We start from the raw sequence: 15448 nt of genomic DNA on the forward strand, positions 1-15448 counted from the left end.
TGTGTGTGTGTGTGTGTTTTATTGGTTGTGTCAGGTCTTAGTTGTGGCAGGCGGGCTCCTTAGTTGCGGCTCGTGGCCTTCTTAGTTGCGGCAGGCAGGCTCCTTAGTTGCGGCAGGCAGGCTCCTTAGTTGCCATTTTCTATGTTTTTAAAATAGAAATTTTATTACTTAGTTCTAGACTCTCTGAATATGATCCTGGCCACGCCTGCTCACCCCCCTCACCTAGAGATTTTCATTGTGAGCTTTAGAACTTACTGATTTTTAATTTTTTAAAGAGTTATATTTTAAATGTATGAATTATATGTTTAGAGTGTTTAAATATTATTATTTTAATCTTGATATATTAATGAATAGGAATATAAACAATCTCTTAGACCTTTATGGGGTTGTCTTTTTAATTGCAAAGAAGTAAATAAATAAATAAGTGTATAACCAGAGGAAAATTACTTAAAGTGGGGTAACAGATGTGATATGTCATAGAAATCTAATTTTTATACTGGTAATTTATAATAAAATATTTAAGAAAAATAAATCTAGCATAACTGAAATCTGAAGTTGCCCATATATTCTTATTTAGACATACCTTTCGTTATGGCAGGCAACTTGAATTGCTTTGTACTGGAAAATTTAATGTACCACTCAATTATTGTTCTTTAGCCCAATTTAAAATAATAGATTGGGAGTAAAGTCTTAATGCAGTGTAACCTTCGGAACATTAGAAATAGCCTCTTTCTTTCCAGAAATCGGTATACAGTAAGGATATCAGTTTTATCATACTATGTGAATAGATCTGTAATAGCATTTAGTATTTTACTCAATACTTATAGTTAGTACTTACACTTATTATGTAAGCATACTGATTTCTTCTCTCTTACTAAACTTATTCTAATATTAATTTAAAGATGATACTGTTATCACATTATTTGAAAATGTATACTTTAAAGTTTTCTGATGACCTCATTCTCCTTCTGGTGAAAGACTTAGCAGTGTCTTAATAATTTTATGTTATTTCTTGAAATGGGTGTTTTGAAGGAATTCAAGGTGGTATATATTGTGATAAAATTCTAGCTGTGCAAAGGTCCTCATTCTCACTTTCTTCCTTAACAGTCTTACTGTGTACAGCTGTGAAACTATAATGAAAACATTAGGACTTTATTTGAGGCATTAGAAAAGGACTTCATAAAGAGTCTTATCTCTTCTTGTGATGCTACCTCTTAATGATAGCCATTGGCTTTTTCATTTATTATTAAAAGTAAATTTTCTATACTAGGTGAAAATGTTCACAGCAACTAATTTACATACCCCTTCAAATTCCTTTTGAAGGATATTGAAAGGGGGAGGATACAAATAAACAAATAGTAATAAAACTAATTTGCATGCTCTAAATAAAATGTTCGTCTTAATGGTGCTGGTGGAAGGTTTCCAATTTGTAACAAAGCATTTATTTTTAAGAAACAAATTATATGGAAATGTAGATAATTGAAAATACATATAATGCCAAAAATGCAGTATTGGACAAATTTATCTTATTCCCATTTCTATTGTTGATGACCAAAATAATAGACCAGCATTCATGATTTTATACGTAGGCCTTGATGATTTTGTCAGTTTTATTTATTTCCAGTGCTGCAGATATAGATACATAGAGGACAATAACAGTTTTGATTTGGAATCATAGTCTTTAATGGGTCTATTCCTTTTTCTGTATTGTCCATGGATTCTCAAAACGTGGTTTGCAGACCGCCTGTCTCCAGAATCATCTGCAATGCTTCATGAAGCATGGATTCCTGGACCCCATCACAGAACTACTGTCTTAGAACTGTTACCAAAACCCTACAGTTTTAGTCATAACCCTAGATGATTTTTATATAGGCATCGAGGTTTGTGAATGCGCTAGAGCAGAGGTTGGCGAACTTTTTCTGTAAATTGCTAGATAAGTAAATATTTTCAGCCTTACGGTCTTTGTGAACTTTTTCTGTAAATTGCTAGGTGGTGAACTTTTTCTGTAAATTGCTAGATAAGTAAATATTTTCAGCCTTACGGTCTTTGTTGCAACTACTCTTCTGCTACTATAGCACAGAAGCAGCAACAATGATAAATAAATGGGCATGGCCAGACAGATTTAGCCCAAGAATTGGTGGATCACTGTTAGAATCAAGATTCTAGACCACTGGTTTTTCCTTTATGAATCTTTTCTTAAGCATTATCTCTGAAATCAGTTTTAATCAGAATTTCTGGTAACTGAAGAAAATTCATAAATACAGGAGGACTTCCTGGATATATGTTAAATAAATTAATAGATGATAAAACCTTTATAATATTTAAAGCCTTTTCTATGTTAATATTAAGGAGAGTATGATTATATTATTTGTAATATTTGTATATAATCTGCTTCTAATATTAGGTTCCTGTGGCTAGAGCAAGTATTCTTTGGCTAATTGGAGAAAACTGTGAACGAGTTCCTAAAATTGCCCCCGATGTTTTGAGGAAGACGGCTAAAAGCTTCACTGGTGAAGATGATCTGGTAAAACTGCAGATTTTAAATCTTGGAGCAAAACTGTATTTAACCAACTCCAAACAGGTAAGAGACTAATCCTTAGTCTACCTATGTGAAATCTACTTTCCTCTTTGCTCTGATACATTAGTCTGTCCGTTCAACAATTACCAGGTGCCTATTTCTTTTAGGTTTTACTTTAGATGGTAGCGGTATAAAGAGATAAAATTCTGGTCTAGTAGAGGAGAAAAACATAAAAAAATGAAATAGTATGTGGTAAGTGCTATAATAGAAGTATTGTGATACAGTGGAACTCCAGAGGAGAAAGTTATTGAAAGTCTGAAATAGAAGGAGAGAGGTCAAAGTTTCATAAAGGATAAGACTCTTGACTAAGGGCTTGTAAGGAGTAGTTTACCATACAGAATAAGGAAAGAGGAGAGCAGGGGGTCGGAGTCATGAAACAGCTTGTTGCTTTCAGGAAACTTAAAGCTGAGTTTGGAAAGGTAGGCAAGGGCAAGACTTGGAGTGGCAAGTGCTATGGACTTTGTCCCCCATGTGAAGGGAAAGCCGTTCAATATTTTTTAGTTATTCTCATTTTTTAAAACAGCGTTATAGTCAGATTCGGGAAATGTTGAGATAAGGTCAAGTGAGTTTGGCACTGGTGGGCTCTGTGCCTCTCCAGAGGGGTGTGGTGTGTGACTAAGGAATGGCTTTAACCATCACAGCCGTCCTGCACATGTGGCCCAATGACTACGTGGAGCAGGAGCTCTCGGGGTGCTGGTTAATAATGTAGCCTCTGGGCCTTGCCTCTGACCTAGAGGGAAACCGAAGTCTACACTTTGCTAAGCCCCACCTGGTGGTTCTGGTGCCCCCCCCCCAACATTTGAGACCCATTGACAAAGGAGTGCAGTTTGGGGAAGCACTGACTAGCAAGGGCCCTTCCAGCTGGGAGAATATGTTGAGCTTGTACAGACATGGCCTGTGCTGTTCCCAGCAGTGCCCAGCCCAGCCAAAGTGGGAGCTGCGGCCTGTCTCTCCCACCCACCTGCAGGGTGTGTGCACTTTGGGGGAAGAAGCAGGCATTAAGAAACCAGAGTTAAAAAAAAAAAAAAAGTGGTGTAATTGACCAGATTTTCTGTTTAGAATATTCATTTTTTAAATCAGTTGACTTTGAGGAACTGTTGGTATGTATATGTATAAAATACATGAATCACCACTATATATTGGGGTTGGCCAAAAAGTTCATTTGGGTTTTTCCGTAAGATGTTGCAGAAAAACCTGAACAAGCTTTTTGGCCAACCCAATGTAAAATAGGGTCTTTCTCATTCTTCTGCCTTTGTCTGAATAGCTCTTCTCTACAGGTGGAGGGCTGAATGTGGTCAGTGAGACTGGAAAAGGGTTCTTGCTCATTTACGGCTAGGACACTTAGTAGGCTTTATGCTCTGTGTCCTGTCTCTGTTTCTCCTTAATTTTTCTGACTGGGACTCTTACTTAGCCTCTGTGATTTCCCCCCTTCTATTTCCCACTCTCTGTCTCTGTTCTTGTCCCCCTCCTTCTCGAAAACTCTCTCTACCTGGATATCTCTTTGATAGCCTTCACACACGCACGCACCCCATCTACCGCAGTCTAATGTCTTTGTCATTCTCTCCCTCTTCCATCAGTGTTTGTGTCTCCTTTTTTGTATCTGCTGTGTATCTATTTGTATGTGTCTCCCTCTCATTCTGCCTTCTTTCCCTACCCATAGATCACATTCTTTCTTCAGTAATCTGATATTGGCCATTCACAATTCTCAGGTTGACTCCTCAAATTCATATATTCATTCATATACTTTCGGATTGTCTTCATCCCTAATTGTGATGTGAGTTCTATTATTGTAGCTTTTGCTGATTGGTGTACCAAACTTGTGAGCAAATAATTGCAAATATTTTGAGTATATTTCTATGATTTAGATTTTATTTTTACTTTCCGAAGTCTCTTTTATTTTGTCATTTTTTTTTACATCTTTTTTTTTTTACATCTTTATTGGAGTATAATTGCTTTACAATAGTCTGTTAGTTTCTGCTTTATAACAAAGTGAATCAGTTATACATATATATATGTTCCCATATCTCTTCCCTCTTGCGTCTCCCTCCCTCCGACCCTCCCTATCCCACCCCTCTAGGTGGTCACAAAGCACCGAGCTGATCTCCCTGTGCTATGCGGCTGCTTCCCACTAGCTATCTATTTTACGTTTGGTAGTGTATATACGTCCATGCCACTCTCGCACTTTGTCACAGCTTACACTTCCTCCTCCGCATATCCTCAAGTCCATTCTCTAGTAGGTCTGTGTCTTTATTCCTGTCTTACCCCTAGGTTCTTCATGACATTTTTTTTTCTTAAATTCCATATATATGTGTTAGCATACGGTATTTGTCTTTCTCTTTCTGACTTACTTCACTCTGTATGACAGACTCTAGGTCCATCCACCTCGTTACAAATAGCTCAATGTCATTTCTTTTTATGGCTGAGTAATATTCCATTGTATATATGTGCCACATCTTCTTTATCCATTAATCCGATGATGGACACTTAGGTTGTTTCCATCCCCTGGCTATTGTAAATAGAGCTGTAGTGAACATTTTGGTACATGACTCTCTTTGAATTATGGTTTTCTCAGGGTATATGCCCAGTAGTGGGATTGCTGGGTCATATGGTAGTTCTATTTGTAGTCTTTTAAGGAACCTCCATACTGTTCTCCATAGTGGCTGTACCAATTCACATTCCCACCAGCAGTGCAAGAGTGTTCCCTTTTCTCCACACCCTCTCCAGCATTTATTGTTTGTAGATTTTTTGATGATGGCCATTCTGACTGGTGTGAGATGATATCTCATTGTAGTTTTGATTTGCATCTCTCTAATGATTAATGATGTTGAGCATTCTTTCATGTGTTTGTTGGCAGTCTGTATATCTTCTTTGGAGAAATGTCTATTTAGGTCTTCTGCCGATTTTGGATTGGATTTGTTTTTTTGTTATTGAGCTGCATGAGCTGCTTGTAAATTTTGGAGATTAATCCTTTGTCAGTTGCTTCATTTGCAAATATTTTCTCCCATTCTGAGGGTTGTCTTTTGGTCTTGTTTATGGTTTCCTTTGCTTTGCAAAAGCTTTGAAGTTTCATTAGGTCCCATTTGTTTATTTTTGTTTTTATTTCCATTTCTCTAGGAGGTGGGTCAAAAAGGATGTTGCTGTGATTTATGTCATAGAATGTTCTGCCTATGTTTTCCTCTAAGAGTTTGATAGTGTCTGGCCTTACATTTAGGTCTTTAATCCATTTTGAGTTTATTTTTGTGTATGCTGTTAGGGAGTGATCTAATCTCATACTTTTACATGTACCTGTCCAGTTTTCCCAGCACCACTTCTTGAAGAGGCTGTCCTTTCTCCACTGAGCATTCCTGCCTCCTTTATCAAAGATAAGGTGACCATATGTGTGTGGGTTTATCTCTGGGCTTTTTATCTTGTTCCATTGATCTTTCTGTTTTTGTGCCAGTACCATACTGTCTTGATTACTGTAGCTTTGTAGTATAGTCTGAAGTCAAGGAGTCATATTCCTCCAGCTCCGTTTTTCGTTCTCAAGATTGCTTTGGCTATTCGGAGTCTTTTGTGTTTTCATACATATTGTGAAATTTTTTGTTCTAGTTCTGTGAAAAATGCCAGTGGTAGTTTGATAGGGATTGCATTGGATCTGTAGATTGCTTTGAGTAGTAGAGTCATTTTCACAATGTTGATTCTTCTAATCCAAGAACATGGTATATCTCTCCATCTATTTGTATCATCTTTAATTTCTTTCATCAGTGTCTTATAATTTTCTGCATACAGGTCTTTTGTCTCGTTAGGTAGGTTTATTCCTATATGTTTTATTGTTTTTGTTGCAGTGGTAAATGGGGGTGTTTTCTTGATTTCACTTTCAGATTTTTCATCATTAGTGTATAGGAATGCCAGAGATTTCTGTGCATTAATTTTGTATCCTGCTACCTTACCACATTCATTGATTAGCTCTAGTAGTTTTCTGGTAGCATCTTTAGGATTCTCTATGTATAGGATCATGTCATCTGCAAACAGTGACAGCTTTACTTCTTCTTTTCCGATTTGGATTCCTTCTATTTCCTTTTCTTCTCTGATTGCTGTGGCTAAAACTTCCAAAACTATGTTGAATAAGAGTGGTGAGAGTGGGCAACTTTGTCTTGTTCCTGATCTTAGTGGAAATGCTTTCAGTTTTTCACCATTGAGGATGATGTTGGCTGTGGGTTTGTCATATATGGCCTTTATTATGTTGAGGAAAGTTCCCTCTATGCCTACTTCTGCAGGGTTTTTATCATAAATGGGTGTTGAATTTTGTCGGAAGCTGTCTCTGCATCTATTGAGATGATCATATGGTTTTTCCTCCTTCAGTTTGTTAATATGGTGCATCACATTGATTGATTTGCATATATTGAAGAATCCTGGCATTCCTGGAATAAACCCCACTTGATCATGGTGTATGATCCTTTTAATGTTCTGTTGGATTCTGTTGGCTAGTATTTTGTTGAGGATTTTTGCATCTATGTTCATCAGTGATATTGGCCTGTAGTTTTCTTTCTTTGTGACATTCTTATCTGATTTTGGTATCAGGGTGCTGTTGGCCTCATAGAATGAGTTTGGGAGTATTCCTCCCTCTGCTATATTTTGGAAGAGTTTGAGAAGGATAGGTGTTAGCTCTCCTCTAAATGTTTGATAGAATTCGCCTGTGAAGCCATCTGGTCCTGGGCTTTTGTTTGTTGGAAGATTTTTAATCACAGTTTCAATTTCAGTGCTTGTGATTGGTCTGTTCATATTTTCCATTTCTTCCTGATTCAGTCTTGGTAGGTTGTGCATTTCTAAGAATTTGTCCATTTCTTCCAGGTTGTCCATTTTATTGGCATAGAGTTTCTTGTAGTAATCTCTCATGATCTAATTCTATTGATTTGAGTCTTCTCCCTTCTTTTTTAGATGAGTCTGGCTAACGGTTTATCAATTTTGTTTATCTTCTCAAAGAACCAGCTTTTAGGTTTATTGATCTTTGCTGTCATTTCCTTCATTTCTTTTTCATTTATTTCTTTCCTGATCTTTATGATTTCTTTCCTTCTGCTAACTTGGGGGTTTTTTGTTCTTCTTTCTCTACTTGCATTAGGTGCAAGGTTAGGTTGTTTATTTGAGATGTTTCCTGTTTCTTAAAGTAGGATTGTATTGCTAGAAACTTCCTCTTAGAACTGCTTTTGCTGCATCCCATAGGTTTTAGGTCGTCGTGTCTCCATTGTCATTTGTTTCTAGGTATTTTTTGATTTCCTGTTTGATTTCTTCAGTGATCACTTCGTTATTAAGTAATGTATTGTTTAGCCTCCATGTGTTTGTGATTTTTACAGGTCTTTTCCTGTAATTGATATCTAGTCTCATAGCATTGTGGTCAGAAGAGATACTTGATACAATTTCAGTTTTCTTAAATTTACCAAGGCTTGATTTGTGACCCAAGATATGACCTATCCTGGAGAATGTTCCATGAGCACTTGAGAAGAATGTGTATTCTGTTGTTTTTGGATGGAATGTCCTATAAATATTAATTAAGTCCATCTTGTTTAATGTATCATTTAAAGCTTGTGTTTTTTATTTATTTTCATTTTGGATGATCTGTCCATTGGTGAAAGTGGGGTGTTAAAGTCCCCTACTATGAATGTGTTACTGTCGATTTCCCCTTTTATGGCTGTTAGTATTTGCCTTATGTTTTGAGTTGCTCCTATGTTGGGTGCATAAATATTTACAATTGTTATATCTTCTTCTTGGATCGATCCCTTGATCATTATGTAGTGTCCTTCTTTGTCTCTTGTAATAGTCTTTATTTTAAAGTCTATTTTGTCTGATATGAGAATTGCTACTTCAGCCTTCTTTTGGTTTCCATTTGCATGGAATACCTTTTTCCATCCCCTCACTTTCAGTCTCTATGTGTCTCTAGGTCTGAAGTGGGTCTCTTGTAGACAGCATATATATATGGGTCTTGTTTTTGTATCCATTCAGCCAGTCTGTGTCTTTCGGTGGGAGCATTTAATCCATTTACATTTAAGGTAATTATCGATATGTATGTTCCTATTCCCATTTTCTTAATTGTTTTGGGTTTGTTATTATAGGTCTTTTCCTTCTCTTGTGTTTCTTGCCTAGAGAAGATCCTTTAGCATTTGTTGTAAAGCTGGTTTGGCGGTGCTGAACTCTCTCAGCTTTTGCTTGTCTGTAAAGGTTTTAATTTCTCCATCAAATCTGAATGAGATCCTTGCTGGGTAGAGTAATCTGGGTTGTAGGTTTTTCTCCTTCATCACTTTAAATATGTCCTGCCAGTCCCTTCTGGCTTGCAGAGTTTCTGCTGAAAGATCAGCTGTTAACCTTATGGGGATTCCCTTGTGTGTTATTTGTTGTTTTTCCCATGCTGCCTTTAATATGTTTTCCTTGTAATTAATTTTGACAGTTTGATTAATATGTGTCTTGGCGTGTTTCTCCTTGGATTTGTCCTGTATGGGACTCTGTGTGCTTCCTGGACTTGATTAACTATTTCCTTTCCCATATTAGGGAAGTTTTCAACTATAATCTGTTCAAATATTTTCTCAGTCCCTTTCTTTTTCTCTTCTTCTTCTGGAACCCCTATAATTCGAATGTTGGTGCGTTTAATGTTGTCCCAGAATTTTCTGAGACTGTCTTCAGTTATTTTCATTCTTTTTTCTTTATTCTGCTCTGCAGTAGTTATTTCCACTATTTTATCTTCCAGGTCACTTATGCATTCTTATGATTTAGATTTTATCTTTACATTTTAAGTCAGTTTTTGAAAGGAATCAGTTAATCATTTCCAAGTGCCATGTAGATTAATTCATGCAGTGAGTTATTTTTAAAAAACTGAGTAAAAGAGAGGAAACCTATGTTTGCTGTTGAGTTGCTTGTTTATTGATAAAAACACTGTTTTAGCCTGACACTCACTGTTCTTACTAAATTCATGTAGTACTATGAACGTCAACATAACACCTAGAATATTATGATTGTTATGACTCTATGATAACAATGGTTTGGCTACTCTAAGTGAGCTTATAGATTATCATAAAAGAAAAGTAATATAAATTAGTATGTTAATCAAGACTGAAGTAGATATGTCTTACAAAACTAAATGAAGGTTCTTTCCTTGGCTTTCTTCTTTGTAGCTGTAAATAACCAATAATGGAATGTAGTACTGTGTGTTCAGAAATTTTAGAGTGTATTCCATATCTTTTTATTAAGTGAATCTGAAGATAACATAGATTGCACTCAGCTATTTTTTTTTTTCTTGAATTCAGTTTTGGAACTCAGCTTCTGAGGTGTTGTATTGTGTATTTTAGAATGATACTTCAGGATAACCACATAGACTTGACCACCAGCTGGTGAAAATATAGTTATGTTTAGAAAAACAACTCATTGTTTTTAAATGATTAAATATAAAAATAGATGAACAAAGGTATCCTGTAGAGTTGTGTTCTGTTCTCCAGTTTCTCATTTCTCAAGAAAAGGAGTTTGAGAGAATTCATAAATGGAAATTAACGTCAAAGGATGATTTTTTTATGTACCATCAGCTTGACTGGGTTTTTAAGTTGTATGATTCATAATCCGTTGGATGTGAGATGAGAGTAAAATGATTGCTTTCACCTAAATGTAAAAAAAATTATTTTCTATATGTGTTTATTTTAACCATCTTTAACACTGAACTAGGAAGACCAGGCCACAGAGTTCAGGGAATGGTTTGCCATGAAATCCCAACATTTATTTGTAGGTCTGTTTTCCCTGTGGCCTAGATCTCTCTGAGCATTTTCAGATTTTTTATTGAAATATTTAGTTTTAGGGGATGGCTACATTGCTTTTTATTAGATTTGGCACATTGTATTCATTTGTATACCTAAGGAATAATTGAATAATAAGCTTCTTTAATATCGCAAATGTTTTTACCTGGTGTAAAGAAGAGTTTGAAACTTAGTTAACAGTTTGCTGTTGGTATGGTTGAGCAAACTCCTACTGGACAACTATAAACTTGGGAAAAATACAAAAAGTAAATAACTGCCTAAAGTCTCAAAAGAGTAAATAAAAGTGGGAAGATTCTTAAGGGAAACGGACACTTAAAAGAAGAGAGTGGCACAGAGTGAATTTCCCCACTTTTCTGGCTCTTATCCTGAGTTCAGGCTACAGTTGGCACTGTACACAGAAGCAGAAATCCCAGAAGGAAACCCAGAGTCCTTCTGGCCTGAGGAAGTAGAGGACAGAGTTTAAGAAAACTCCTGGGAATTCCCCGGCGGTCCAGTGGTTAGGACTCTGCTCTTTCACTGCTGAGGGCCCGGGTTCAATCCCTGGTCGGGGAACTAAGATCCCACAAGCCACTTGGTGAGGCCAAAAAAGAAAACTACTACCAAAGATATTGAAAAGTTAAGGAAGAATTCTAGAAAGCAGTGAGCCAGTGTGGGGAGCCTCAAAATCTGGGAATACTTTTGCTCAGGTCTCTGGCTGACACCTGAACCACACATATGCATGGTGGATTCAGAACAGCACAGTTAATAATAAAGGAACTGAACTGGAATTTGAACAGCACTGAAACAGACAAAGTTTGTGCTTTGAACCCAACCTAGAGTATAGCAACATCCAGGGTCTCTACAATGTAACATTCATAATGTCCAAGATAAATCCAAAATTGCTCAATATAAGAACTAGAACAGGGAATTATTGTTTAACAGGTATAGAATTTCAATTTGTGAAGATATAAAATTTCTGGAGATTAATGGTGGTAATGGTTGCATAACACTGAACTACACACTTAAAAATGGTTGCAGTGGTAAATTTTATGTTTATTTTTACCACAATAATGAAGAAGACCAGGAAAATGTGATCAGTTTAAAAACAAACAAACAAACAAAAACCAGAAACCAACTTCTAGATGACCCAGATGTGGAAATTTGCAGGCAGAATTTTGAAGCAGCTTTTGTAAATGGTTGATGACGTAGAGGAAAATGTATTCACAATAGATGAAAAGATAACTCTCAGCAGAGAAATAAAAACTATAAAAAATAATAAAATGGAAGTTGTAGAACTGAAAAATACAGTACCCAAAAAATCAAAATTTTGTCTATCTTTAGCATTACATATTCTTTAATATTTTAATGTTTTTCAGTATGGAGATATAAAGCTGTTCATATAGTTTTTTAAAAACTGTTGCCTTATGATTAAGACTCTGTAGATGAACTTCTTCTGTAAGCTTCTTTAATTTTCTGACTTTGAGCTCTTTCAGATGGAAGTTTAGAAAGCAGTTTAACTGTATGTGATGCCTGCCATAGAACTATTTAATGTCAATTACTGGGAGGCAGGTGGTGATTCAGAGTATAGGCTCTAATGTTAGACTGTCTGACTTCAAATCATGTTTTGCCACTTACTAGCTACATGATTTTAGACAGATTATACAATACAACCTACCTAATCTAATTTCTAATCTGTAAAGTGGAAGTTATAATCATATAGTCAGTTATTTATAATGCAACATACATGTTCCTAAAAAACACTGTGCTTTACAGAAACGCACAATAACAACCACAGGGATTATTGCAAAAGTGAAACCAGAGGCACAACACTCAAAAAATTCATTGGTGACACATAAAAAGAAAAAAAAAAAGAACAGTAAAAACAAGAGAATAGTTTTACACATGTTAAATGGTTAAGAGATACATAAATACTACAATGAATCTAGGTTTTTACTTTTAGAAAGACCTGACTTGTGGAAATGGGTGTTTTAAAGGTTGCACTTATGAGTTATGTCATGGAAGGAGGGTTAATTTGAATGTGGATGGAAAGTTGTACTGCCACATGTGGCTAAATGTAGCCCATAATACGTGTGGTTATCTGAGATAGATGTTTGAGGTGGATATGTTTCTTTATTCCTGCACAGCCCAGTTCAGCTGGGTGCAGCTTCCTGCCTTTACCTGTTTTTTCTTACTGATATAATCATGCCAAATCAAACACAAAATTTACATTGTGCCCAAACTGGCCCTGCTGTGTCAACTGAATTAGAGCAAATCCTGCTTTTTCATAAACCTAGTTTACACTGTTAACCAACTGCTAGATTTTTCTTAGAGAATATGATTATTTACAGTCAGAAAACTAGTCTAGTTATTGAGAATCTCTATGCTCATTTTAAAAAAGCACTCCATTGGGATTTATCAACCTGAGAAAAGGGTGCTGAAATTCCTCTTTTGTTGTTTATGAAGAAAAAAATTGTTTGATATGACTATCAAGAGTAAAAGCACTGGTAGAATACTCTCACAAGTAGAGCAATTTCACTGTTATACGGGGGGAAAAGTTGAACAACATTGAAACCGGTTGAAGTTGCTAAAACTCTTCAGCTCTTAAGACATGGTATAAAAATTTAGCATGACTTCCTTGAAATAGTCTACTGAGGTCTGAGACAGAAAGCTATGATTTGATTCAACTGATTAATAGTAATTAAAAATTAATGAGTAAAGGGTACATCTGTTTCTAAACTTTCTCTAATAGTGTATCATCTTTTCAATGTAGTGATAAGTAAATGTTTTGCTTAGCTTATGTTTTTATTTTATTTTATTTATTTATTTTTTTGCGGTACGCGGGCCTCTCACTGCTGGGGCCTCTCCCGTTGCGGAGCACAGGCTCCGGACACGCAGGCCCAGCGGCCATGGCTCACGGGCCCAGCCACTCCGCGGCATGTGGGATCTTCCCGGACCGGGGCACGAACCCGTGTCCCCTGCATCGGCAGGCGGACTCTCAATCACTGCACCACCAGGGAAGCCCTATGTTTTTATTTTTAAATATAAAATATTGCAAACTTATAGAATAGTATAAAATAGCATAAATACATATACAGGCATACCTCACTTTATAGTGCTTTACAAATACTGTGTTTTTTACAGATTGAAGATTTGCGGCTACCTTGTGTCGAGCAAGTCTGCTGGCACCATTTTTCCAACAGCATTTGCTCACTTCCTGTTTCTCTGTCACATTTTGGTAATTCTTGCAATATTTTCAAACTTCTTCTTTATTACTATATTCTGATCTGTGATCAGTGGTCTTTGATTCTACTACTAAGATTCACTGAAGGCTCAGATGATAGCATTTTGTAGCAATAAAGGATTCTTTTTGTTGTTTTGTTTTTTTTATTTTTCTATGTTAGTGAATTTTTAAAAATTGAAGTATAGTTGATTTACAATGTTGTGTTAGTCTCTGATGTACAGCAAAGTGATTCAGATATTTATATATACATATATATTCATTTTCAGATTATTTTCCATTATAGGTTATTACAAGATATTGAATATAGTTCTGTGTACTATATACAGTAGGACCTTGTTGTTTATCTATTTTATATATAGTAGTTTGTATCTACTAATCCCAATCTCCTAATTTATCCCCCCCACTCCCCACCCTTTCCTCCTCCTTTGGTAACCATAAGTTTGTTTTCTAAGTCTGTGAGTCTGTTTCTGTTTTGTAAATAAGTTCATTTGTACTATTTTTTAGATTCCATCTATGAGTGATATCATATGATATTTGTCTTTCTCTGTCCGGTTTATTTCACTTAGTATGATAATCTCTAGGTCCATCCATGTTGCTGCAAAAGGCATTATTTCATTCTTTTTTATGGCTGAGTAATATTCCATTGTATATATACACCACATCTTCTTTATCCATTCATCTGTTGATGGACACTCAGGTTGCTTTCATGTCTTGGCTATTGTGAATAGTGCTACAGTGAACACTTGGGTGCATGTATCTTTTCGAATTATGGTTTTCTCTGGATATATGCCCAGGAGTGGGATTGCTGGATCATATGGTAACTCTATTTTTAGTTTTTTAAGGAACCTCCATACTGTTCTCCATAGTGGCTACACCAATTTACATTCCCACCAGCAGTGTAGGAGGGTTCCTTTTTCTTCGTCTCCAGCATTTGTACATTGTTTTTTTAGACATACTGCTGTTGCACACTTAAGAGACTACAGTATAATAAACATAGCTTTTATATGTACTGGGAAACCAACATGTTTGTGTCACTCACTTTATTGAGGTGACCTTTAACCAGACCCGTAATATCTCCAAGGTATCCTATATATGTACCACTAAGATTAAGTCAGTGTGTTTGCCATAATTTTTTTTAAAGGGATATAACAGGTAGAGCTAAGATCTCAAGTTCCTGTTCACACCTTTCTTACTTCCCCATTGGTAACCACTGTCATATTATTGGTGTGTTTTAATCATACATGTTTTGTATTGTTGTTACATAAGTATGTATCCATAAACAATGTACTTTTTGTTTTGTGTGTTTTCAAATTTTACATAAGTAGTATTCTACTTTGTGTATACTTTCACAATTAAAACTATTTTTACTTAATGTGTTTTTAAAATATTGAGGTATGTAGCTATAGTTCATTTATTTTAATTACTGTCTCATTTTCTTTGAGACAGTTACTTTTTTTTTTCTGCTTTTCAAGAAGAAAGTGCTTCATGGAGTATCCTTAGTACTTATATTTTCTTTGTATCACTTTTCAGGTTCAGTTTTTGATTCTTAGTGAGAAATTTTATAAATCACAGTGATGTTTTGGGGATCCTTCCTGAAGTTTTCTCTTGCCCTGTGATTCGGTCTTTGGAGAAATCTACCCCCACTCCCAGCCCCTTTAATATAACTTAAAAAAAAGGGTTCAGGCTCTATGCGGTGACATTTATACCCTTTCTTGGATATATTTTCTTGTCAAGTAAATATAACATATAAAGGAAAATCTTACTCATGTTGACAAAAATGTGTATACTGTTAAATTTTTAAAAATCTGTTGCTTTTCTATACATTAACAACAAACTACAAGAAAGAGAAATTAAGGAAACAGCCCCATTTACCATTACATC

General features: G+C 35.8%; 1 protein-coding gene across 2 annotated transcripts in view; it reads left to right on the forward strand.

Annotated features, from left to right (window-relative positions):
- AP3B1 (adaptor related protein complex 3 subunit beta 1) overlaps window positions 1-15448 on the forward strand; it is a 273819-nt gene that overhangs the window by 147433 nt on the left and 110938 nt on the right. For both annotated transcript variants that reach the window (XM_082835235.1, XM_082835236.1), the window contains exon 15: window positions 2405-2581. In XM_082835235.1, the coding sequence (XP_082691361.1) occupies window positions 2405-2581 (177 nt within the window). The remainder of the gene's footprint in view (window positions 1-2404; window positions 2582-15448) is intronic.

Source organism: Leucopleurus acutus, assembly GCF_964270905.1.
Source record: "Leucopleurus acutus genome assembly, chromosome: 3".
NCBI classification, from domain to species: domain Eukaryota; kingdom Metazoa; phylum Chordata; class Mammalia; order Artiodactyla; family Delphinidae; genus Leucopleurus; species Leucopleurus acutus.